The sequence below is a fragment of the Manacus vitellinus genome, unplaced genomic scaffold (assembly GCF_001715985.3).
Source record: "Manacus vitellinus isolate BGI_N305 unplaced genomic scaffold, ASM171598v3 scaffold_4_pilon, whole genome shotgun sequence".
Taxonomy (NCBI): Eukaryota; Metazoa; Chordata; class Aves; order Passeriformes; family Pipridae; genus Manacus; species Manacus vitellinus.
In genome coordinates, this window is record NW_021940604.1 from 16,391,397 (window position 1) to 16,418,444 (window position 27,048).

A 27,048-nucleotide genomic window follows, 5' to 3' on the forward strand; every position below is an offset into this window, starting at 1 on the left:
AGCTCAGGGCTGTGAATTTCAGTCCATATTGAGAGGATGAAACCCAAGAGAGAAAGGACAGGAGCATGTTGTCCACCAAATAAAAGCAGAGAGAAGGAAACCAGGCTGACACTATTTGGGTGACCAGAATTGTGCTCTATGTGAATCCTGACTGAATTCCTTCTAAGTTTTTATTGTGTGTTGAAAAGAAAATCAAAGTTCTGAACAAGGAGGGGTGAGAAGCAAGCAGCACCTGGCCCAAAACAGTGCACTAATAGCAAAAACATTCATTTTGAAACCATCTACTTTGCAGCAAAACGTGTCTCCTGCAATACAATATGTGAATCAAAGCAGATTATGCCTGGGGTTCACTGCAGAACATGGAACAAAACAAGTTATCCTACACCAACCTTCCCATCAGACCATGACTGATGTAAGTTCAGGAATGCCAAATAAAAGTGCTGAACAGCATGCCAGGGCTCCACTCACTCCATCCGGCCTTACCTCAGGAAGAGGGACAGATGGTGCCAGTGACTCAGAAGAACGCCAAAAGGCTTTCATCTCACAGCAATAACCTATGTCCCAGCCTTGTGACAGTCTGTCATCCACACAAATGGTATTTTTCAAGGGCATAAGTGTGAACTTGGTGCTAGCAGGAAAACATGACAGGGTGCTTTCACAGACAACTTCTCTTTTTGCGACCTGAGCAAAGATAATTCTATTCTGCAGTTTCACCAGTGTGCTCCTCTGTGTGAGAAGGCAGGGCTTTGGGAAATAATGCTTGGCAACATAAATTACAGCTTAGTGTACTTCTTCTGGCTAACTTAAAATTGTCAAAAACCTTTCCAAGAATAAAAAGCCTCAGGGAAAGCATAAGAGATTTGGGAGTAAGACTTCATAACTTTAAAGGAAATCAATCCCAACCTTAAAATCTGTTAAAAAAACCCCAACAAATCAGATCCCCCAGATTCTGCTTTTCTGTTTTTTCAATTAATGCAAAACAGAACAAAGCAGTTGTGATTCTGTTCTCTACTGCCTGTTTAATTTTTTTTTCCATTTTCGAAGTGTAAAATTCTGATTTCCCATTTCTACTCTAGGGAAAAAAATATTAAATTGCAATTGTACTTCTTTTCCCCAAAACAATCATTGAGTGAACAAACACAGAGAAGCATTGGCTCCCCGTATAGCAGCCAGGACTGATTTAGGACAAAGAAAGAGGGGAAAGAGCTTTGCATTGGTAGACCAAGACCCGGGCAGAAACAAACTGCTGAGAAGGTGTGTGCCAACAACAGCTACTATGATGATTCTTAGAGATACAGCGATGTCATGACGTAAGCACGTTAAGCTTCTTGGGGAAGAAGCATTTTCTCTTATTAGACAAAATAGCACAGAATGAGACAGTTACATATTGACCCAAACTGCTATTTTGAGGAGTTGTTCAACAATGAAAGTTTTATATTCTACCTGTATGTCCCTTAATAGTGACACAGATACTTCTACTTCTCCAATCTCAGCCCAGTACACTGAACATTTGAGAGCTTGTCAGTCAGTTTCTATTTGCCCTCCCAACCCCGAGTTGTTTCTCAGAAGACCCACCCTGCTTCACATGGGCCCCAAAGTACTCTACCCTCTGTCCCATTCTTTTTGTCCCCATGTGTCAGCCTGAGTGGGAGTTTAAACATCAACTCTGTGCTGGTAGCTTACATGGAGTTTTCTTCAGTGCCCTCCTGTACAACAACTTAAAATTGCAGCCTGTTGCTCTGAAAAATGTCCAGCTAAAGCCCAGTGCAGCAAGAAGAAGAGATGCTAAACTTGCTATCCTTACCTCCATCCTCAAACCCTATGGATGACAGAGCTGAGTCATTCATCATATTCAGGCCCTAGTGTCAGATTCAATTTCAGCTGCTCTTAAGCCAAACACATCTCATCTCTGTTTACATTCTGCAAATTCTTTTTTCATGGTGTTGCTTAGACAATACAAGTGGCTGAAAATGTGCTCACCAATGCAGCAAATTATCTTTTTTCTTTTTTCAAAAAACACAGATGCATGCCTTTTCTATTTTTCAGGGAAGACATCAGTGCGGCAGATGCACGTTTTTTCATCTAAGTCCTCATGTCTGCTTTCCTAGCCTGTGATTTAATGAAAGATTAAAGACTAGCTTATGAAAGTTCACCACGGCAACTGCTGATGTCACTGGGAACTGGATTCCCAGTTGGGGCTTAAAGAAAGATGAAGACCATATTGATAATTGACAATATTTCTGACATTATTCATCTAGCTAATTAAGCCACAACTCCATGCCACTACATATGCTCAAAACTGAATGAACAAAAAATGTAGCACCATTAATATGCTTAGCTATTGGTGTTACATAAATTTAGCCCACAGAAACTAACAGTTCATATTTACTCCTTTTCCATTCAGCAGCATCTACTTCATGATGCCATGCCTTTAATTATCCTACTGAAAAAAAAGTACATACATTCTTCCCCAGAAAGTGAACCTAAGTGCTGCATTTCACATGCTGTAAAATGATGCAAGATTTTTATTCAATTGCAAGCACATTTAAGCACTGAAGGAAAGGAGACACACATTATCACCTTGGACAGCTTTGCCTGTAACCCTTGGTGTGTTTGCCATCCTTTTGAGAAGAGGTAAGTAAAACTTTTGTGTATGTACAAACACAAGAACAAAAAGCATATTCAAAATCACCAAAGTGTACACTTCATGTACGTCTGTTCTCCTTTCAGCTTTTTCTGAGGTAAATTACTGCTAAAATGCCTTTATGGTAGTTTGTTGCAACCCAAAAGCAGTGTACTGGTGGGTAGTCAACCCATAGCACAGAGACACCTCCATTAAAGAGAATATCTGCCACAAAACCATAACACTCAGGGATAGAAAATGAGGGGTTGTTCAGGACTTTAGCAGATTTCATGAGGAAAAAATGCAATTAGAGGAAGAAGTAAAGGTCCATTACACAGCTTTAAGAAACACTTGCAATGAGTACGCATAGTTATGCTTTATGTACCTACTAAGATTACAAGTATCTGGATGACAGGAATGAGAATGGAGGTAGACAGACCATCTTCTCCCTGTATTTAAGTGAAAGCCGTGAGACCTGGAACTGTGCCTGAGTCCTGGACACACAGCCAACGGGCTCTGCAGTTCTGGTACAGAGCGTGGCTGCCATCCTCAGGGAGGGGTATCAGAGATCATTGCAGAAAAAGGGTAAGGTCGTCAAAGGGAAGCTCCTAAAAGAAGATGTTTACAGTCACCATATGAAAGGAAAACAATTCATCAATAAGATCTAATGGGACAGAATAACAACAGGATGAAGAAGAAAAAATATAGTAAGGCTTTCCTTGCATTTTGGAATGCTGCTTAGTTTGATTTCATTCCTACAACTTAAAGTAAGAACACACATGGTCCAAGATGTAACCATGGATCTTCAAATGGCTTCATTCGTAACTGGCTTTCATGCAGCTCTCTTTAAAGGCTTATGTGCTTCTTTCATTTGATACTGCATTGATTTTCTCTGGTTTCCTCCTATTGTGGCTACCCTCATCAATTAGTGTGCTATAAATAGAGCAGTCAGATTCCTTTCACTGGTCTCATTAAATTGTACTCCTGCTGAATTTCTGTGGAGAACAGAACTGGATCATACTGATAGAAATAGTATGAAGATGTCCTCAGGTTTTCCTGGGAAAATCAATTGCTCAATATTCCTAACAAAATGCTTTGAAAAGCATGACTCAATGGATCTCAATTAATGCCCAAAACATATGTAAAACCTTGCTTGCAATTCTGCATCTCTAAAACCCCAAAAGATAAAGGGTGAGAAAATATGTGGTTAAGAGGCTCAGTCAGCTCCTCACTAATACATAAGCCCTCATCAATCATAACTATTCTACTGCATCCCCTGAAAAGGAATCATTGCAGGAGGTATGCAGCTAACCCACATAGTTCTTCTGGAAAGCGAAGTAAGGATTCAAGAACACAGTCCCAAGGCATACCTGGTGCCTGTCAAAGACACCATGTAATGGTAGTGTGCTCACTGACTAAAACTAGAGGGTAATGATAAAATCTGGTGCTATCATAGAGGTTAATTATTGTAGACATGTGACAGCTATGATATTAAAAATGTTAATCTTTATTTTCTAATGGTATGCCAGTATAGCTTTTAAAAAATTTGTTTTAGAGATGATATTTTACTCAATTACATTGATAACAGCCATAAAACAGGAAATGGAATTATCTACTTTGAAACATTTCAAAATCCAATGCAAAGGGCAACTTTTAGGTCCTTCTTCTGCCTTTTCATAACTATGTTGTCTTCTTTTAACATGCTTTGTGTCCTCTTTTCTCCTCTGTTAAGCAGTATCCTTCAAAATCTTTTCTGTCTTCCTCCCAAAATGAAGCTACATTTTCACCACAGGTTCTTCTGCAGGTTGAAAATCCCTGCTGCAAAAGCTGAGTTTATAACTACTGCACTTGAATTACTGAACATATCCAGTGTTACTACATGGACTCACTGGCGTCTGGAGAATAATCTATAGGGGTCTTGTGTGAAGATCTGAAAGATTCATTGCAGACTTCATAGGACTGGCTGTACCTTGCAAAGACCTTCTGAAAAGACTGCTGGAGGACTACCAGTACTTGATGATTTGCCCTGTATTCTTTACTTTGCATGGTGGTTTTCAGCCAGAAGATGCAGTGCTCTAAATTATACTTTCAGTCAAATAGATTAGCTTGAGATTTGGGTTAGCTTGAGATGTGGGTATGTCCCAACAAAATCAGAAGCTTTTACAGGTAATAAGGTATGTTCAGTGCAATATCAGGTAAGAATTAATGAAAACTGCAGTTTAAATATATCTTTATGGATGCCCTCTCCTGAATCACAGCAGAACCACTTTCTCCTTCCAGAAAATGTTTACAATGGTGGAAGTGGTAAAGGGTTGAAAACCAGTTCTTCTCAGAAAGAAAGCCCTACCCCAAAAGATTCTTATAGCTATACCAGATCGTTAAGAACCAACTAAAAAGAGCGAGAAAATAACAAACACATTTGAAAACACAATCTTTAATCACTGGTTAAAGATTGCATTTTCCAATGGCACTGTGTGTTATTGGAGTTAGTCCTATAAAATAAGGGAGCTGAATACATATTTTATAGCTGAAGCCTAATCTGTGAGGGACAACATAAAAGGTAACCCACAAAAACAAGCAAGCACCTCGGCATAGCCAGAACTGTTCTGGGGGAGATGCTAACGTGAGACTTACTCAGTGTCAGGTGCTGGAGTGATATTAATTTCTTTTGATTGAATGCAAACCCAATTTTTCACAAATAGGACAATATGTTTAGCCACCTCAGATTTCAGTCCATATTCATGTTTGGATATTCATTATGTGTAAACAAAACATTAGTGCTCAATCCTTTTTATTACAGAAGACACTGGAAAAGATTACAAGCACTATTTTCATATTCCACATAATAAGAAGAGATGTTTTTTAAGAACTCATTCTGATCTTTGCAAAATAGGAAGGTAATGACTGCAGAAATGCTTTTTGAGAGGTACTCTGGTTTTTTTTTAATATGTTATTCACATTGAACTACTTTTAGAAAGAGTTCATAATTAATTTTTTCTTAAGAAATATAATTTTCTTTATTTGTTATAAATCTGAACTTCCAGTTCCTGAACTACTTTAAACCACCAGCCATGCAGCACTTATTTAAACAGTTATGCCTACTAAAACACATAAGAAAAAAAAAAGATGACACTGTATTGTTTTGGGAAATGAGCACAGAAGGCTTAGCTGGTATCACAGGCACTATGTGCACGGGCAGTATGTGCTGAAGACACCAATATAAAGCCAACTGTGCACAGCCTAATAAGATCACGGAGGATTTAATAGCATCATGGAAAACAAAGGTCAGACTGGTTTCAGAAAATCATTCGAAAAATGATCCAGCGTATCCTTATGAGGGAAACATGAAAGATGTATATACAAAATGGATTGACAACATAGGTAATTTGGACACTATTAAAAAACCCTAAATTTAGGCCCTCCAAATAAAGAGGATCCCACCGATTTTCACATCTCACCATTGCCAGTGTCAAACACAAGAAGAACATCTCTAGGTCCTGATTCCAAATCACTGCTGTTGCAGAAAGTACTCCATCAAACAATTCCTTTCTATGGGTTACTGAGAGTCACACACCAATTCCTGCTTTGGACCCAACAGCACACGGTGAAATAGCAAAGGGTTTTATAGGAGTTGACATTTTGAAATAGAAAAATTAGGATTAATGCCAAGAAATCTGAAGAGCAAGAAGTTGTAGAAAGGTTTCCGAAAAATGTGCCAGGCCTGCTTTCAAACTTTTAAATTAAACTGTGCGAAGCTCTAGAAAATATAATGCATAGGATAATCTTGCATTAGCAGGAAGGTGAACTACGATCTTAAAACATGTCTTCTGTCTCAAGCATTACAATTTACAACAAATTAGCTTTATTTCTGAGTGACCTTACAAGGAAGACTAGTATTTATTCCCTTCACGACCTTAAAATACTGAAGGAATATTTAGATCTTGGTTGAGAAAAATGACTTCCAAAAAAAAATAGATATTTTGAAGCTGAGGAATGGTCATAACCTTATAATTGTTGAACTGTGGTCTACCAGAGACAACAGGAAGTCAATCACAGTGAGTTAACTGAGTTTGTGCTACAAGTCCGTCTTTTCTCATGTTGGTACCACCTTAGTATCATTTTAGTTCTTCAGCTTAATCAGAGCAATTTAGTCACTATCTTTATTTAATACAGACAGATTCAGTTTCCTGATAAAAAGAAATAAAACAGAAAAGTGGTTAGCATTTGGCAAAAGCTCAAGAAAGTAGCAGTCTGCACACACAAGAAGAATCTTCTCTGTCTTCTTTCTCTTAAGATGCAATAATTTCATTTGGATGTTTTTCACTGTTGACAGAACCGATGGAAAATGTCAACTATGAGCATTTTCACTGTTTCCTACACTAAGCATGTCTACTTTGTTGAGTAGAAGAAAACTTCAGATACAAAAAAAATTCTTCTTTTTCCAGATCATGCCATGTAATTCCACTACATCCTTGGAAGCTCCCAATTTCTCCTACCTGGCTCCATGAGCACCGAGTTATGTATGGCAACTAGACCAGCTCCAGTCCGAGGAACTAAAAGGACGGTCTCATGGCTATAAGACTTACTCGGTATGTGAATAGATCAGGCCACACTCTCCAATGCTGCTTTCCTGAATGACACAAAGAGTAATGGGACCACTGGTTAAAAAGAGATTTGAAGCTGATTAGACACCAGATGTGGAGAGCACTTGGCCAGTGAGACCAAAAACGGCTGAGATCTCCTAAGGAGCCTAAGATGAACTCAACATGCCATGCAGTCATCTACGGTGATTGAGGTTTTGGAGGATGCCATCAGAACAGTGAGACAAAAAAACCCACATCAGCGAAGACTAGTACAAAGTAAGGCAAGGTTAGTAGGAGTGGAATGAGGAACCGGGGAAGCAGTAGGACAGTGGCAAAGGCTGCTCAGAGCAAAAATGAGAGAAGGAACCAGCAGAAGAGCCTGTGCCAGTTAGATCAAAGTGCCTGATCAAAAGCCAAGCTCCCCACAACTAATCACGCCTTGGTTACAGCAAATATCTGCAAAACACTGGCAAAGTGCCCTCTGTCTTTCTTGTGTGGGTTCACACAGAGGATGACAACCTACTGCAGGCAGATACTCCGCTAGCTCCAGTGGCAGTGTTCGGAGGGTGGATATTTAACTCCATTAAGCTTCCTTGCAGTTTGCACTAAGCAGAATTTCTGATGATAAAAGAAGAGTTCGGTTTACTGCTTTTTATCATTTGTTTGAGAGGCAGCAGCCTACATGGCATTATCTACATTCAAAGAGCATGTAATGAGAAGCTCCTAATTTAGCCATGCTAGAATTCAGACTCCTGGCTTGGGGGCTCAGGATGAAGCCTTCTAAAGTCTTGAATCCTCCTGATCAAAAATTAATGGCAGCTGGACTCTAAATGTATAAAAAGTGACTGAAAATCAGACCATGACCTGTCACAGTGGGCACACCAAGTCAGAAGACATTTTTAATAGTAATCTTTTAGTGGAATAGCTCTCAGCTGAGGGGAAAAAAAATGAAAAAGAAAAAAAAAGGATGGTACCCTCTCGTCTTAAAAATGTGTTTGTGAGAATAAATATATTAACATTCCAAAGGCATTCAACTTCTTTTTTTTTATGAGCATCAAAAAAGAATCTAGCAAGGAAACTGATTCTTCTGTCTTCAGGTAACAGGTTAATAGCTGGGACCACAGTGACTAATGGTTATGTCTATACTAACATGCCTATTTGTAGCTGAATTTGAGCTATGGTCATCAAGTTCTTTCTTACCTGGCAGGTTAAGCCAATCCAGACAGCAGGTGAGAAGTTAGAAATATCACCTCCAGTTCACCCTGTTCCTACAGTAAATTGATGGTAAACCTTTTTGATGGCCATTTTACAAGTAGAGAAGACCAAATGTAAGCAAACTCTTGCAAACTAACAAGTTCCTAGGAAAAATATCCCATTCTGCTGCTGTTGCTACAGAACACTGGTATGAAATTGTGCTGTTTACAAGCACATCCTTCGGTTCTCTAGGAGGTCCTGGGCTCAGCGGACTCTAGTATTTACAAACAACTTAATTCTTTAATGAAAAAAAATGAATGAAAGCAGCTACATGATTTACTAGACCTCCTGAAAGCAGAAGATACTCCCATCAAAGGTTTGAGTCTGCTACTTTTTAATATTCTCCCAAGCACTGTGTGAAATGTCAGGACTCTGTTCTCAAAAACTGGTGGAAAACTCAAGCACTGAATGAGTGGGCTTTATGGTTTAAAGTTTGGATGCAAAAACATCCAAAGTTCTATTTTGTGACTTGCTGCTCACTGATGCTCATTGCTAGTACTAACTGTTCCTTAACCTCATTATTAACAATCATGCACAGCACAGAGCATGTGAACATGAAATTATATGAAGTCAAAATACCATTTTCAGAAGTATCCTTAGTTTTAGACATTCCTGTCTTAGGATCTTGACACTGCAACCTGCTGGTTGCATAGATGTAGTCCAGAACTAAGAGGCAAAATTTAAGCACTCTCTGCGCTTGTTTAACTAACCCTGATGTTCAGGCAAGATTCCCAGTAAGATACTGATGGAGTTCACGCTTAGAGAAAAAGGGAGTAGGACGTCCTGTCACTTTCATCACCAGACTGTGCATGGTCTGGTGTTTGGTACTTCCACCTTACACTGCTGCAGCAAATCTGGTTGGGGATACTCACACTAATGGTTGTGTAAAAGATGTTTTCGACAGTAATAGTAGCTGCAAGCATGCTGTCTTCATTTACTTTCTGGTTTCCTTTCATGTTTGCAGTAGTGAGTTTGTTTTAGCCTATGAAGCCTTCCTCTGTTACAAAACAAAAAGACACAGTCAAAGACCTGCCTTGTCCCCCACAATACTATCGCTGTTTTTTCTTGTAAACACTCTCACCCCAGAAGAAAAAGTCTTCTGTCTTCTGCAACAATGCTGACTATCCACATATGTTCAGCTGCCAGTTTAAATGTGTATCATCTCTTTTTCACCAGCTTTTTAACTAGAGGAAAAGCATTCACATTCAGCTACCAATAGCTACGCACTTTTGCAAAGCATTTCGAGGTACAGCCTGCCCGAGTGACAACCTGAAACTACTATTACAGCCTGCAACTACTATTATGCACTAACAGAAATCAAGTCTTTAAGAAGCAGTTAGTGGTCCAGGTTTTAAAATACTAAATATTAGCGAATCAGTTGAAGTGCCTCATGAATACTCACAATGTCCCATTTTGCAAAACTCACTTATAATTACCCCAAAGCTGTCTGTCAGAGTTAATAATAGCCCCAACTTTCAATATAATTTCAAATTGAATTTCTGTCTTTGAAACTGTTTTTACCTGCTTTCTGAAAACAACACTTGTCCTGATACTTGGGTGGGCGGGGGTGGCAGGGAGAAGCCCAGATAAGGCTTATATAAAAAAAATATTATCAGAAAGAAAATAATCATAGCCACAACCTCCTCCCTCCTTCTGCCCAAGTGTTCTCACCTTGGTGATTTAGCAGAAGGGGCCATGGGAGTGCCAGGAGCAGGAAAATGAAGGTTTTAAAAAGGGAGAAGGGGTGAAATATACTCTTGATTTAATTATGTCACACTAAAAGTCCTCCCAGCCCTTAACAGAGGCCAAAAATAAGAGCCTAGAGTAGCTACAACTTGGATAGCATATGCGATTATTTCCACTCAGCATTCACCTCATTTCCAGCTATGTGCAGCCCAAGGAATTCTGAACTTTGATGCTGTTTTTACATATTTAGTAATCCTCAGTTCATTTCTCTTTCACAAACTTAAGCATTTTCTCTAAACACGACTAAACTTTAAGCACCCAGAATTTCCCAATGCATAGAGTACCACAAATTACCCAGATATTGTACAAAGAATTACCATGTCTTAGAAAGAGACAGTCCTCTTCCTAGTATGTCCTGATGATGCCAATTTCTTAAAATGGAGATAACAAATAACATCTACAGTCCACCCATGATCTTGTTTGTGTCCTGATCTCACCTCATTAGGGACCCTGCTTTAACCAGGAAGTAGGATTTGCTGATCTCCTGAGGTCTTCTCCAACCTGAATTATCCTGTGACTCTATGGTTTGCTTTATAGATTCCTGTACTTTCCCTCTACAGTTTTTCTTTTTCCACCTAGATGAATCCCAGCCAACTTATTTGTTCCTCATACAGAAACCAGCCCACACTTTTTGGGGGGTTTTTGTCCTTCTTCATTTCTACAATAGTCTTTCTGAGACATAAAAATAGAAGCCACCCCAACATTCAAGATGGAAGCGATGGCATAGATTTTTGTAGTGACTTCACTGTGTTCCCTGCTCTCTATTCAATTCTTTACAATTCTTTGCATTTCATCTGCTTTTTTGAACAACATCCTGTATTGAGATGATATTTTTATACAGCTATTTGTCAGACCATAACATCAAGTTGTCAATTTTGTGTGGTAAGAGCTCAGAGTTCATCACTGTCTATGTAAAGTTAGGACTGGTTTTCTTCTGAGCTCTCAAGAGTTCACTTTCTGTGGGAAATGTAGCTGAGGCACAGAGACTGCAACCTCTTGCTGGTTAAAGAGGCAAAATTTTGTTAAGTTTTTGAAAGGCACATATTCAGGGCACTTGGGTATTGAAACACACAGTGCTGTAACACTCCCTGCTTTCAGAACCCATTTGCTGAGCAAAATGAGCTTCTTCACGAGCCCGACATTAGTGCTTGGCTACAGAAACCAATGAATGGGGAGAAGTGGGCACCTAAAGACTGGAATTCACAAACATCCACACACTGAGCATGCTGGGGAGAGCCAACACAAAGTGCTAAAGTCAAGGCATGGGTTTCAGTCTCAGCTCTCAAAAACTTTTCCTTCTGCTCAGGGTTCACAGCTCTAAGCAATTAGATACTCCTAGGCACCTAATGTAGACAGATCCTTCTCAGAAAATAGAGAGTATTACACATTGCACTTGTTTCTTATTCTTCACTAGGGAAGGTGTAGGAGTTCTAAGTGCAAATCCTCCTTCTCGCTGATGAGAAGTAACATAAATGCTGTAGCCACAAGCATCTGCAGGGAAGAGTATTGTTCCTTTTCTCCCAAAGCACACAGCCAGTGTATGAGCTAGGACTGGAGCATCAAGAGTCCCAGCCAAGTGCCTCAACCTCCACATCAAGTTTTTTCTCCTTGGCTAGCAAAACCATTTCATCTAAAAATCAGCACTGACCTACACTGAACCAATTATTTGGTACAACACTGTTGCGATGGATATGCTGTAAATTCACATCAGATTACAGATAATCATTGTCCTTTAACATAAAAAATTCCATGGCCAAACATCTCTTTTTCCTGAAGACAACTATGTAATGTCTTTGGTACATAATATATTGAGTATTCTCCTCACCATGGAAGCTAAACAAATATAATGCAAATTTAGTAGATTTCATTCAGGAGGCAAACAGATTTGATTAACATCAAATTCAGCCGTCACTAATCCCACTTTCACTGTCCCTTTTTACCCAAGCAACACAAATATTTAAATTCTCCAAATGGTAAAGTTCAGCATCTTGAGCCCTGTTAAATCTTATAAGCCAAAGTAAATTTTATTTCTCTGATTAAACAAAGAGTATTTATGAAGGTCATAAATAAATAGTGTGTGTGAGTTGTTCTTATACTTTTTCATACTGCCTGATTTTACTTTGACATCATTCAGAATGATGTTTTCTGCTACGCATTTTTCTCCAAAATAAAAGAAAAGGCAGTCCCTGTTGAAGGTAAAGGAATATAACATTTGAGGGAAGGAAACTTGCAAGAATGTGCAAACAGACCCATACCTTGCCCAGGGTCTCTCTGTACCACCTTTCCACCATGCTTTCCTCTTAATTCCTTCCTGATGACAGGTTTTTTTGAAGTGCGGTTCTCCCTTCAAGATGCTCAGTACAATTGTCTTTAGGCCTTCCCATTGATTCTAATATATCTTTACACAGAAAAATGTGTAAGAGAAAAGAAAAGAAAAAGGAAAGGGAAAGGAAAGAAGGGGGAGGGGAAGGGAAGGGGGGAGGGGAGGGTCAGAGAGGAGAGGAACCTAAATATAAACAATCCCTCAAGTAGTATAACTACTGGGAAGGGATCACTAGAGAGTCAATCAATTTTGATACCCTAAGAACGGTAGCCCTCATTCCTCCAGTGGTTCTCCACAGAAAATTGATCACTGCATTATGAGAGCCCAACTAATCGATTTCTTCAAAATACTTGTTGCAAAAGGCCCTGTAAAAGTACTTTTACTTTGTAACAGTACATGTCCTAATCTATGACAGGTAACAATACTTGTCATAGATTAGGATAGATTCCTCGAGTATTAGAACAGTTTAATTCTCATTTACATCTCTGGAGTCAACAGAACTGAAGACAGTGGGCACAAACTGTTGCTGTGGGTGCTGGCCACCATCAGACTTGGGATACTTGAACATACAGAGCTGGGGGCATGGGTAAACTAAGTAAGCCAATGGACTCCTCCCCAGTTCAGTCATGAACCAATCAACAGTAAGAGAATGCAGAGCCCACCTGAAGTTTGGTAGGTCATCCGTCATATTTTCACATGCAGTTATCCACTGCAACTCTCTACAAAATAACCATCTCCGAGTAATGCCCAAGAAGAAACACCATCATTTGAAAACAAAGACTCCTAAAGCATTTATTCATGTTCTATACCAGAAAACAATGACTAACTTTGAAAAAAAAAGCACAAAAAAGAAAACAATTTTGAAAGCAATAAAAGGAAATGCAGCAGTACTAGAACACAGATCTCACTGCTGCCTTCTAATGTAGTTAGACATTAGAATCATACTCTTGCATAAGAAAACACAACAAAATGAAAATTGACATCTCTGTCTCATGACTGCCACTGCCCTTCTGGTGCAACAGCAGGCTGAATACTGGTTAAGCCATTTCATCAGTTAGATCAAAACTCTATACTACTGCTATGCAAGCTTCTTCAAAAAGAAAAGTTCAAAAATAAGGCTGTTATTTTGCTTTGTGAGTAATAAAAACGTATAAATGATAGAAAAATCATAGAAAAGGAATATTTGTCCTTGTAGAAGTGAGGCACGCTGCCACGGGAGCGAATTACAGGTATTTTTAACACAGCAACTCAAGCTTGCGCCGAAAACTACCACCTTGACAATGTTAGTTTTTCATTTTAATAAGCATAAAATATCTTAGGAGATAGACGAGAGTTATGTAGTATCCTTTCCACCAATGTGCCTGCGCCATATAAAGTGCATTTGCAAAGAGCTGAAAGAAATTTAAATCACTGTATACTCAGTCCCAGAAGTTGCTTCTCAGATTAATTCTGACCCAGAAAAAGAGTCGAGCACATGCCGAACTTTGAGTAAATAAATAGTCCTAGCTAACTGTCTGATCACAGGGCTCCACACTTTTCTTGACAAATTATGTAGCGCCTGTCTCCAAAGGAACCAATGAAATAAATACAACCTGGTGTGGCAGCAGCAACCCATATTTCATTAGCGCTGTGCTAATGAATAACTGATTACTTCTAACTTGCTGCTGCAGAAGGTACTGTCTGAATTTACAGGAAGCCAGTCACTTCGGAATAAAGACCAAAAAGTTTCCTCTTATTTATAGGAAAGAGGGAGCCTACACATCAGGAGTTACTGCAGTTAGCTGACTGAGTTCATTCTTTACCTTGTGTCACAGTAGCTTGCCTGTTCACCCATACCTTAAGGTGTTAATAGCCTTGCTATTCAGTTCTTGGATTTTCGGGTTTTTTAGCCACCTAGATTTGTAATGAACTGCAAAATGAAGGAGAATTATGAAAAGAAAAGAATAATGTTACCTGAAGGCCCTCTATGGCTAATCTAAGCATGCTTGGTGTGAGTTTGGAGGCCTGCTTGAAGGTGAAGTTGCTCCAGTCTATAATCAAAACAAATCCATTCACTTGAAGCTCGGGGTCTTCTATCATGGCTTCTAAAGAAAGAAGTATGGCGCGCAAAATATCCACCAGCGTGTACCTGAGAATGTGAAGGGGAGATTCTGTTAGGAAAGGAGCAACAACCACAGAGGTGGAGAAGTTCTGAGCATTCTCCCCTTGTCAAAAGTTTAAATCAAAGGAGAGCAAATGTATCCTCAGAAGTCATTGGTACATAAAGCTCAGAAAGCCTCAAAAGCTTAATTAGTTGAGCTCATCTTCTGGAGCAGGATTATGTAGATCTAGACCATCAGCCAGCCAGAACAAACTACAAGAATATAACACATCAAAAGCAAATTTGAACTTTTCTGTAGTCTCCTAAGCTGTTTTAGTATATTTACATTTTATTACACCTGTACAAGCATTTCTATGCAAATTGTATTTTTGTAAAATCATAATGATACCAAAACCTGATTCTAATACCAGAAGCCTAGACCCCAAAGATTCCTCCTATATCTTTCCAAGTGAATAACAGCTACTACAAAATCATCAGCTAAAAAAGGGATTTCCACATGTTCCCCTTATCCCTCTCTCTGTGTAATGTTTTATCTTAAATCCACAACTACAGAAGGCTAATTTTTCAAGGATCTTGAAAGCAGAAAGTAACACACTAGGGTTTTGAGGTGTTTCTGGGTAAGGGCAACAGCAACCTTTTAAGAGTCACTTAACTGCTTCCAGAGTACTAAGTACTTCGTATACCCAAATTTTGTGGTTACAGAAGAAAGTTTGGAACATGGTATTCGTCAGTTCCAGCATTGTCTGTATTAAACTTGGGTTTAAAAGATGCCCCCTACAGTATGTTTTACATATATAAACTTTTACATACATAAACTTTTTTTAGATCAATGACTTTATAAAAGAAGATATAACTATATATTGCTAAGCCCTGCTGAGTGTAATCTTTCTTTTTGGAAGCTAAGCCACCTAACAGAGTCGTTGAATAGCTTAAATATATGCAAGTAATGTCATCTTTAGACTGCCATATAATAGAGTTATTAATCAACTGGTAGTTTAGCTTATTGGATTTTTTTAAAATAAGGCGAAACAACAGAATTATCTGGGCTTTTTAAAGATATATTAAAGTTGTAGTTTAACTTTTGATTTTTTTTCCTGGGCTAACTATGTTTTATATGTAAGTATTTTTTTAATTAACATTTTTTACAAGGGCATGTAGTAATAAAACAAGGGAGAATGGCTTTAAGCGGAAAAAAGTATGTTTAGACCAGATATTAGAAAGAAATTCTTTACTGTGAAAGTGGTGAGACCCTGGAACAGTTGCCCAGAGAAGCTGTGGATGCCCCACTCCCGGCAGTGTTCGAGGCCAGGTTGGATGGGACTTTGAGCAACCTGGTCTAGTGAAAGGTGCCCCTACCCATTGCATGGGGGTTGGAACTTGATAATCTTTAAGGTCCTTCCAACCCAAACCATTCTATAATTCTCAGATTTTATAAACAGTTACTGAAACAGACATAAATTTTCCGGTCCCAACACAGTATCAAATGAGGCATAAGAAATTTAAACCAGAAAAATATCAGATAAACAAATATTCCAGAAACAAAAGAGTGAAATCTTCAGCATTTGTGAAGATATTTTTAAACAAGGCTCTTTAAATGTCTCTCATGATGGCATCAAACAGAGTTTTCAAAATTGTGAGTCCCCAGAGAATTCTTCATTATACTGCATATGTAGCAAAGAGCATGTGTGCCTACTTAGAAATTACATTAAATTATACTGAATTCTGCTTGTTTTAATACAATTAGTACGCTGTTCTGCTGTGGGCATAGCTGTACTTTGAAAGTATCTGCAAAAAGGAAATAATACAAATGAAATTAATTTGTTGTAGATGACTCCTCACATCTTTCCATCTTTGTTTTTTTTAGCCAACTAAAACTCAGTGAACTTCCCAACTATGCATTCACAGGAAAGGAACTAAAAAAGGACTCTCCTAATGTCAGAACACAAGAAAGTGTGTTTTCCCCAGAAATCATTAACAGTAGCACTGTTTTAAAAAATTCTCCTCTTCATTTTGGAGACCCTTATTTTGTTTTGAATTTGGTTTAATTAACTGGGATAAAATTTTTCATAATCTCTCCTTCACACTATTCTGAGATTTAACTTTTTTCTAATGCTTTACTTTTCTGAGATCTAAGGTTTAGAGGAAGTTTGGCATTCTCCCTCTTTTTTGTTCAGTTTTTTTTCAACTAAGAGAAGAAACAGCACAAAAAAATTATCTGTAATTTCCCAATAGAAATCATCAAAACACTAAAATTCTCTATTTCCTTCTGGCAGGGGGAAAAAAAAAGAAGGAAAAAGTAAAAAAATAAAGACCATTTCTGCAAATGAAATTTTATTCAAGGAGAAAAAAGGACATGCCTTACAACCAGTTTCAAAGAAATCTTTAAAACTTTCAATCTTTAACCCTGTTAGTGCAATTTGATCATCAAGGAACTGCTGGGTCAGTTTTTGCAGCAGGCACAGTGCTACACACCTAGGGAGCTCAGCCTGCCCTGGGCAAACCTGCACAAGGGCACAGGGGCTGGCGTGGGAGGGCCAACAATTCAGGCATGGCATTGCTGATGCTCCCCTTCTCCCCAGGCAGAGCAGCTCCCCCCCAGCCCAACTGCTGGGGAAAATGCCACCACCACTGCAAAGGCCTCTGAATAAGCCAACAAACCCCCCCCCAGTTACACAGTGCGAAGAGTAACCTGAAATAATTCTTATGGACTCTTTCCCAAACTAGTTTGCACATGTACAAAGGGACATGTAGGGAGTGTTTGGCAACATGAAAAACTACAGATAGTTGTAGTGGCACTAAAAGCCCTTAGCTTGCCTAGTGCATCTGCAGACCAGTCTACCTATCCAGTACAACACTGGTGAACGGACAGTGGAGGGCACCTAATCAACGTGGGTACTAAAAATTCCCTCTGTGACATGCACTTTGTACAACTGCCAGCATCAGGATTAAAACACACAGCCTGAGGGAAGGAGGTTTACAGAGTCATGTTTGGAGTTGGAGCTGGATTCCGTGTGGCAAACTGCCTTTAAACTCCTGGCTACTTCCACGAGGCGGTGTAAGTCTCAGAAATATATATTTTTTTTAATGCTTCACAAAATTAGAAAGAGTTACATCATGTAAGAGGCCTTCCTAGAGGAAATGTTGAACTGAGAAGGAAATTACAGTGAATGAAACACCGAGAGAGCAGCTAATGCCTCAATCCAAGGAAGATCTCCAATGAGAACTCATACAAGAAACAGACATTAGAAATGTTCAAATCCTAAAATTAGCCTCAACCCTACTTGACATTTATGTTGCCTCATTCAAAAGATCTCGTTCTCCAGAAGAGCTCTGCAAAGCAGAAGGCTGCTACAAGAGCCCTACATTCAGTCCAGGAAGAAGGGTCCCAAGGTCCTCATGTGTGTCTCTAATGTTTTCCCTAAGGAGTTCAAGAAGACATCACATACCTTGGATTAATGGCTTCCTAGTGGTACAAGGCTGCTAGAAATCTGGTGCATCAGACATAATGATTCTTTGTTTATGAAACAAATCAGGTCTCTAAGACTGGTCATAAAATGCTTTTCTTATGTGTACATAGTATACATGTAAACAAAAACACACCTAATTATGTCTTGAATTAATTCAAGACAGTGGAAAAACTGTCAGGCATCAATGGGACCAGGATTTCAGCCACCACAGAGAGTAAATAACAGTCACAGGGCTGGGTCTCCACAAATCTATGGCACATTCACCATCACTGTAACTCCTATTGCAGGTTTGTTTAGTGTAAAAAATACAGTTCACAACGAGGACAATATTTGTGTTTAGTCACTGAAAACTGACATTAGTTCTGAAGAAAACAGGTCTAGCTAAAAGCAAGTAAGAACGCTTCCTGCCAGAGGGAGGTATCTAAAGTACTCTTTAAGTCTAAAAAGCCACATCAGGAGTATACAGGGACATGTCACTAACAATCTAGCTCCCCACCTTAAATACCCTTCAGGGCAAGCAGTTGAAGATTGGAGCTATTCTTCATTCTATAATGGATATCTTGTACTGGTTTCAATACCTTACGTAAGTACAGTACAGAACACCAGAAAGACAGACAAAGCCATTAGTGGGTATTTAAAGCAGGTTTTACTGTGGACATATGCTGAGACAAGCCAGAAATGTAAAGCTGGTGCGATAGATGAAATCTTAATGGTGCAAATGGCAAGCAGAGTATTGAAAATATCAGCTGAACATCCCAAGCAAACAAAACATGATTGAAGAAACTGCATGGAAGCTTTCACACAGCACAGAGTTATCTGCACACAGACACATCTTTAATGCACTCCATTCCCACATCGTCCAGCATTTCACTTCACTGCTACTACTGTTCATGTCAGCACTAGAATGCATAGGCTCTGCCTTAAAATACACTCCACCTTTGGCTGGACTTTTGGGAAATTAAAATTCTACGTAGAGAGATACTGGGAAAATTACTTCGGATCGTGTTGCCGAAACTTTTATTCCACACTGAAATTACATTCAGATATAGAAATGTGATGAAAACAGGATAAGCTAGTGAGTGTGAAATAAATTTGGTCCAAGACAGCTTTGACTGCCTTTCTACTTCGAAGGAAAAAAAAAGAAAAAAAAATCAACCTATTAGCCTTAAATATGAAGAAACTATAGTGCACAGTCTGAGGGGAATATGGTATTGTTTTATTCTTACCAATCCATGTTAAATAACAGCAAGGGAACAGTTAGCCACTCATTTTACCCTGGCCTCAGTTTTACAACCACTGCTCCAGTGCTGTCAGGTATGTAGGGTGTGCTGGGCCTGATCGGTTGCAGTACATGCTCTGTACTAGCCTGAAGTTAGACAGTGAAGAAATGAATCCTTATTTATTTATGGCTAAATCTATTTGCATTCACTTGTTTAAACAGACTTTTATGGGACATTTTGTAGTTAGCAAGGTATTACTAATTCCTAGGATAATCAGGAACTCACAGTTAATTTAAATATATTTAATGCTGTCTATTTATAAAACCATGCTTAATTTGATGGGGAACTTAGACATATTTTTTAGCCCAATTATTAATGTGAATAAAACATGCTGGAAATATGTTATCACATATATAATGCACTCTTAATGTTCCTTTTTTATGTGAGTCCCAGTTCGAGTTCAAGTGAAGTAGGGAGTGGTGTACAAGACACAGTCTGCTACTTCTTGAAATTTTTCATTCAGGTTGACTTTAAAGCAATGGAACCTGGGAAGGCTGACCAGTTAATAGTGATACTGACAATGATTCTTTCAAATGCTTTGGGATGGCTACCATTTCTACCAAAACAGCAACAGAGCTTCCTAAGGAAATGCCTCACTGGGGTCTTTATTTGTCAAGAACAGAAGAGCTCAAACAATTAACTGAGCATCCCATTTTCTCATAATTCCCAAAATAACTTAAAAATGGTGGTGGTAATTTACCCTTTACAGAAAAGAAAAGTTATTTGAGAATTTTTTGTGGGACATGAACAAAGTGCTTCCAAGGATTTCCGGGGGAAACAGTCTGGCAGACGCTGCTATCAACTCTTGATAGTACTTCACTATGATCTTTCACCTTTACCTTTCAGTTATATGATCTATGCATCCTCTTCCATGCATTCTCTGTGGTCTCCACCAGGCCAACATAAAGAGACAGGCAGAATGCAGGGTACAGATGTCTCATGTCAAATTCAGCTGTGTCAGCTCTTTTCAATACTTTACATTCTTGATGATGAGTGGCATCAACCATATCATCTGTTTAACCAGATTCTGGTTCCAGTCAGTTCACTTTTGCACTGAATAACAGATAATCTGATTTAGCAGAGACGCCTACTGTCTCTTGCTGTTTGTCGTCTTCTCCATGATAGAAAGAAATTTTTAAGTTATTTTGGGAATTAAAACTGAATAACATGAATCTGCTTCTCAGGATGCAAACTTAACTAGTAGAAATGGATAGTAAGTCTTCTTCAGTTAAATTTGAGTCATGTGTCTCTTGAAGGTCCCAAACAAATAAAGAATACACAATCTGTATTTTAAGCTCATCATCATTTGGAAAAGAAGTTTCTGTCAAATGAGCTCTTGTGCCACTGTGACTTAAAAGAGAAAGCTGGTCAAGTCTCTGAGCCATCATCTCATTTCTAACCTACTGCTCTGGCTTAATATTTTTAGCATTTCATCAAAACAAGAGCCCTCAAAATACACAAAGGAATATCTAAAAATGATGCCTCACATCTCCTGGGTTTGTCAGTCTGGATCCACATTGAATGCTGAAAAGAGATGGGGGATTGAAAGTTCTCTTACAGCTATTCTGCTTAAATAGGGGCAGCATGCCCTGGAAGCCCTTATTTTAAAAACAAAAAGCATCACCAGTGTTACAAAAATGCATAGAGAAATAGAATTTTTTTCAAATATTTTACCACATTAGCTTTTAGATTCAGATTTAATACCATTCACTATGCCTTATGTCAGCCAAGTGTCTAACAGTCACAGCCACAGATGAAGATTCAGCTGATCTAAATTTTACATTAGCATTGATCAAAAAGATCCCCAGCCAAAACACCTACAGCCTAAATACAAGTGAAAATAGGCAGATACAGATACCTGAGGGAAAACTAGGAAACAATAAGACAGCATCAGTCAGCAGGAGCAACTGTAGAAAAAATGACAGTGCTTGCACTAGTTAGTAATTATCATTTTAAAGATATAAGTTCCAAACAAAAACTGACTGTGGTAAACAGCTATTTTGTTACTGTTAATATGTTACTATTGTTAGCATTGCTATTTATTTTGTCACACTGCCTCTGTCAGAGCTTGAAAAATACCTTGCCAATTCACCTGCGGTCTACTGTGAGCTGAGGAGCAGACTGGCCTTCTAATAGCTACAGAACTTAAATTTTCATTTAACAGGAGAAAAAGAAAAGCTTCTAGCACTTCTGCACATAAAAACATAGTTTTAAAAGCAAACCAGTGGACTCCGTCTTTGCCCTGCTGTAAATCATCTGATGCAAGAGCAGAGCCCATGGTAATGGGTGCAGAGGATTTCCATATTCACTGAGGATGGTGTGAGCTGACTGGGTCACTGTGACACTCAGGAACTAGGTATCATTGCACTCTTCTAATGCACTTTCTAGGAAAAATACTGAGATAATTCATGCCGGAAAGATTACAAATACATAGCATCGAAGTAGACTGCTTTTCCTGGGGAATGGGTGCACAGGTGCCATGAAACATACAGAAGACCATGCATGACAACAGATCCCTTGTAGCTGAAGGCTGAAGTTAATTGAACCATTAACTCAAAAAAACTTCACCAGCTGGACGCATTAAGAAAAGGGGAGTCTTCAAATGCATGTAGACACCTACAAGCCAAATGTAGTTATGAATGAACAACCTGGAAGCTAATAGGGAAAGCTGATCCCTCCCAGAGTGTCACCCATCTTCATTTTCCCCATAGTACAGACAGGGTGGAGAGTTAGGCTGGGTCCTGCTGCAAAGCTGCTGGGCTACTCAGTTCATTATCTTTCACCTTCCTTTTTTTGTGTTTTTTTTTGTTTGTTTGTTTTAAATACATGTCAGATTTGGTTGTTCAGATGGTAGGACATCTGGTACAGTTTTCAGGCCCTGCTTTAATTTAATGATTTAACATCTAGTACACAGGCTTGTTTTACCACAGGAATTTTTTGCCTCCCACGCTTTTCTTTCTAATTGGAACTATATAAACCATAGGCTGCCGGTGCTATATAAATCATCCATCGTACGTCTGCTATTCATTTAAATAACAAATTGGAACTTTTTAATAATAAGCTGCACACATGATAAATGTGCTGTGATCTATTAATTTAGTTTATGAAGCATACAAAGAGGGCCTAACAAGACAGGTTTCAATAAGTAATCCTCCCATTGTTCCTGTAAGAAGAACACTGGGTTATGTACTGCAAGATCTCAAGTCAGTTAAGGCATAAGCATGAGACATACTGCATATCAGCCCTGGTATAAGTTCCATACACAGTGCTCCCCCAGTTCAGCCACTGAACATCACATAATGGAAGACACTAAATTAATTAGAAAAGAAAATGACCTAGCTCCATTCCCAGATGTGTCACTGACTTGTCATGTGCCTTGAAGCAAGCCACTCCCCGCAGCTGGCCTTCAGCTCTCCCTGCTTTGTCTGAGTGGTCTATCTGAAAACAAATCCCTTATTCTGGAGGAGAGGCGTGCCATGGGCATGCAGTGCTGAAAAGCAATAGGCACCCAATTGCAAACATGGCCATTACATACTCTGGTGTGCCCCAGCCACTTCACTGTCATAGCATAAAGAATATTAATTGTACCACTAAGACTTCATGAAAAAATCACAATAAATGTATTGTTCTGTCAGCTGATCTCATGTACCTTAAATATCAGCACATTCAACATCATTCTTTTCAAATGACAATTATTATTTCAAATGCCACTTAATCTCTGCACTTGAATTCTTGGTGTTCTTTTGACTAGGATCAAGTCAAGTGACGATATGACAAGTGCCACATAAAGCTTTAGGATTTTTTTTCATTAACAAGAAACAACACTACCTTTAAGAAGGGAACTTCTTCATCACAGATATATAACTTCATAAAAGTCCTAACCATCTGTTTCTTTACTAATTCTTCCTTCAAGGATTTTTAAGAGTTTGTGGAGTTGTTTTTAATATTAAGAGTTGACCTGATCCTTATGCGGGAAACGAAGACTGCTCAGCAAGTCCTTAGCCTCATCACCACTGCTCCTCACTCAGCTTTTTTGCTCCATCTGCTAGAAAACCAAAGCAGAAAAAAAAACGCAGGCCTCAGCTCTGCATATGTTCATCCACCTTTTCTAGTTGTTAGCCTAGCTGTGGGCAGTTTTGATTTGTGCCAAACAGCTTTCTCCTAGTCCCTAGACTTGATTCATGGATGAGCAAGGGCTAGGAAACTTCCCCCATATGCAGTGTGGATGTGACTGCCACATTTGGAGAGGAGGAAAGCCAAGGTGAGCCAGCAGCCCTCCGGGCAGAGACCCGTCCCTAACTGTAAAACCAACTGGCGCAGGGAGCTGTGGGAATGCTCCCTGCAATGGCTATCCACGCAGCCTGCAAGAGGACAGCTAAAGAAACACCTAAAGGGCAAGCTTAGGCATGCCTATCCCCCAAATTTTGTTCTTTCTATCCACTCTTCTAGCTGCTTGTGTCCTCCCCACGTTTCAAAGTAGCTGAGCTTAGGATACCATCACTGTGTTGACCATACAAAAGATGGCAACTAGCAAGATTTTAATTTTTTTCATGAAGAAACGCTTCAGATTCTAAAGTTGCCCTCAGGTTGGGAGCTGAGAGAAACAATGCAGTGCTCACAGGAACAGGTTTTAGAGAGCTCACTCTTAATGGATTCCTTCATTTACATGTACTGAAATCAAGCAGGTTTTGTGAATATAATTTTAGACCGCAGAAGAAACTGAGCATGATACCCAATTAGGTATTTAGAATAAACAAATAGTGTCACATAGTATCAAGCTGACAGCTTAAAAGGGCCTTGATGGGAATCAGCTCTTGGGTCAGCCTACTAAGTCATCTTCAGGCTACAGCAGTCCCAAAAAGGATCAGAAAGTGTTCTAGGGACTCCACTAGTCACTTTGAATTTGCTACCAAAGCTTTGTGGGCTTGGATCTTATTATGCAGGGAATGGACACTTGGAGCAGCATGAGTGGGAAATGAAGTAGTTACAGCAACTTCCATCCTGGCATTTCCAGGAGGCTTAGGAAGAGCTTTCTTTAGCTGAGGGTAAGGACTTGGAGCCTCAGCTTCCTGCACAGGCAAACTTTTCAGCTCATGATGGATACTCCTGTTTTACACACAGCCAGCATCGCCCACTTTCTCCTATGGCTCCTGAGCAACTCTGTGAGTGATGAAACAGAAAGACCAACCCAGAGAGTGCAATTAGCCTTTGTCTGGAGGATAAGCACATCGTCTACAATGCCAGCTCACTTCAACTAAAGGGAGGCAGAAGGATGTAAACCTCCTATCAGACAGCTGAGAAGAGCATCCAAGCAGTTTCTACTTCCCTCCCAAAATTTACACCCCAAAGGATGACCTGGTTGAAAAGGCCCTAAGCCACAAGACACATTTCTCCTTTCTTCTCTCTCTCTGCCTTCCAGGCTGCTCCCCATCCCAATGTGGGCAGCACCGGGTGTATCCCTGCTGCCCAATCTCTCTCCCTCTGCTCTGGCACGGCTTTCCCATGCATTTCCCGGCGGAAGATGGGGTTAAGGCAGGCGGGTGGCTCTGCTTTTACCTGCTCTGGTCCCAGTTGGCTGCAAAAAGGACGAGGATCTTCCTGCCGTAGTGGTCCAGGTTGGCCAGCCCACCGGGGAAACCATCCTTCAGTGCCTGCTTGATGCCCGGGTCTGTGGCCTTGAAGCTCTTGAACATGTCCAGGTTCTGCTGGCGATATTCAAAGTACTGGGCCAGGAGCCGAAACGCCTCGAAGTGCTGAAACTTCCTGGCCCGCAGGAACCGCAGGATGAAGGCATCGTCGGTGCGCAGAAAGCCGATGTCCGGCCGGGTGATGACCATGTCCCGCACCTCCTGGATGTCCTGGTGCAGGGTGTCGGGGTTCTCGTTCAGCTCCAGCCGGGCTTTCTCCAGAGTCTCCGGGGAGAGACCTGCCTGCAAATGAGTCATGGCGCTGCCCTCCTCCTCCTCCCTGGTGTGCTGCCTGCGCTCCTCAGCCTTCCCGGCGCTTGCCCCCCGGAGGCGGGGTGCCCCGGCACGGCCGGCCGCCGCTCGCCCGCCCCGCCCGGCCTCGCCCCGTCTCTCCCGGCCCCGCCGCCGCTGCCAGTCCGACGCTGAGCTGCGAGCGGCTCCCAGGCAGCCGGGTCCCGGGGGGACCTGGCACCGACACTGCCCCCGGGCTGCTGGCGGAGGCGCGTTATCTCTCTCTGACATAGGCGCCCTCCCCGCCCGGGGGTCCGACGCGCCGCATCATCCCCGCAGCCGGTCCGCGAGCGGCGAAACCCGCCGAGGACGGGGCTGCGGGCTGCGGCTGCTGCTCACCGCCCGCCCCCGCCGGTGCCGGTGCGGATCGGCGGGCTGCGGCGACGCGGCGAGGAGCCGGGCCGCTAGGCAGGCGAGCGGCGCCCGGGACGCTCCCCTGGCCCGGGCTCGCAGGGGGGATGCCCTCCCCGGAGCAGCACCATTTACGTAAGGTCGGCGCTCACCCCGCTTCAGAAGCGTTCCCTGGATTTTGAGGAGGGCTAAGAAAAAAAAAAAAAACCCCACACACACACAAAAAAAAAAAAAAAAAAAACTACCACCACCACAAAACTGGAAAAAGCCAGCGAGGAGGAGGAAAGCCGATCCGCAGGTACTTCGCCGGTAGCGGTGCCGAAGCGCCTCCCGCTCGCCGGCGCGGAGCCCGGAGAAAAACAGAACCTCGGCCTGGAGGATGCTCGTCCCCCCCTCCCTTCCGCGCCGCTCCTCCGCTCCACGCCCGGCTCCCAGACGGCACCAGCCGGCACAGGGCTGCCTGCTGCGCGGCCCGCCTTGTGCGCGCTCACGCACAGGCGCGCACCCGCCGCGGCGCGCAGAGACACCTGCCCCGCGGCCGCGCCCCGGCCCTGCGCCGCAGAGGAGCCGGGGAGGGAAAGGGAGAGGGCGGCTGCGCTTCGCTCGGCCCCGCGCAACGCAGCGCAGCGCCCCAGGGGTGGGGGGACTCCGCGGCCGAGGAGGGGTCCTGCGCCGCTGGCGCCGAGGGTGCGCGGAGAGATGGTGGGTGCCTGGCGCGGGGCGGTGGCCGGGAGACTGTGGGGTCAGTGGGGCCACGCGTGAGCCCCCCAGAGCATCCCGTGGGAGTCAGACCAGGCGTCCTTATAGATCTCGGTGTCGTGACAGTAGCGAGGTGGTGTTCGTCAAGCGGTGGCTTTCAGAGCAATCCCCTTTTTTGACTGAATTTCCTAACATGAAACGTTGTGAGCTTAAAAACCTGGGAATAAAAGAAAGAAGCCCTTTTTTTGTGGCCTTATGTGGGAGGCAGCATGTCTTAAGTTGCATTATATTGCAAAGGGCAAAAATATTTTGCTTTTGTGTATTGAATATGCCAGTGAGGAAAGATGTCTTTTTTCATGCAGGAAAGTTTGATGCTGCAGTCTGCTTTCAGGAAAAGTTTCCACTGAAGAGCATTTGACCTTTGTGGAACTGGACCTTCCCAAGGCAAATACACCTGTGAAAATCAAGCTTACACAAAAGATATGGTAAACATGGGAAAGCCTGTAACATGTACCTCCTGCTCCTTCCTATGAGAAGCACAGCTCTTTGGTACTGCTCCTTTCCCAAGATGACATAGCCAGAGCACACAGGCTGAATTATTGAAAAGGCACTGAGATAACTGATCCATACAGGGAGTATATAT

The 27,048-nt window shown here is 41.2% G+C and overlaps 1 protein-coding gene across 1 annotated transcript in view; it reads right to left on the minus strand.

Annotated features, from left to right (window-relative positions):
- The window catches only part of CLVS2 (clavesin 2), a 59,255-nt gene extending 33,834 nt beyond the window's left edge, over window positions 1–25,421 (minus strand). Inside the window, exons 1-2 of the mRNA XM_008934013.4 lie at window positions 24,934–25,421; window positions 14,483–14,657 (exon numbers count right to left, since the gene is read on the minus strand). Coding sequence (XP_008932261.2) covers window positions 14,483–14,657; window positions 24,934–25,322 — 564 coding nt within the window. The 5' untranslated portion in view covers window positions 25,323–25,421. The remainder of the gene's footprint in view (window positions 1–14,482; window positions 14,658–24,933) is intronic.
- Window positions 25,422–27,048: the final 1,627 nt, after the last annotated feature.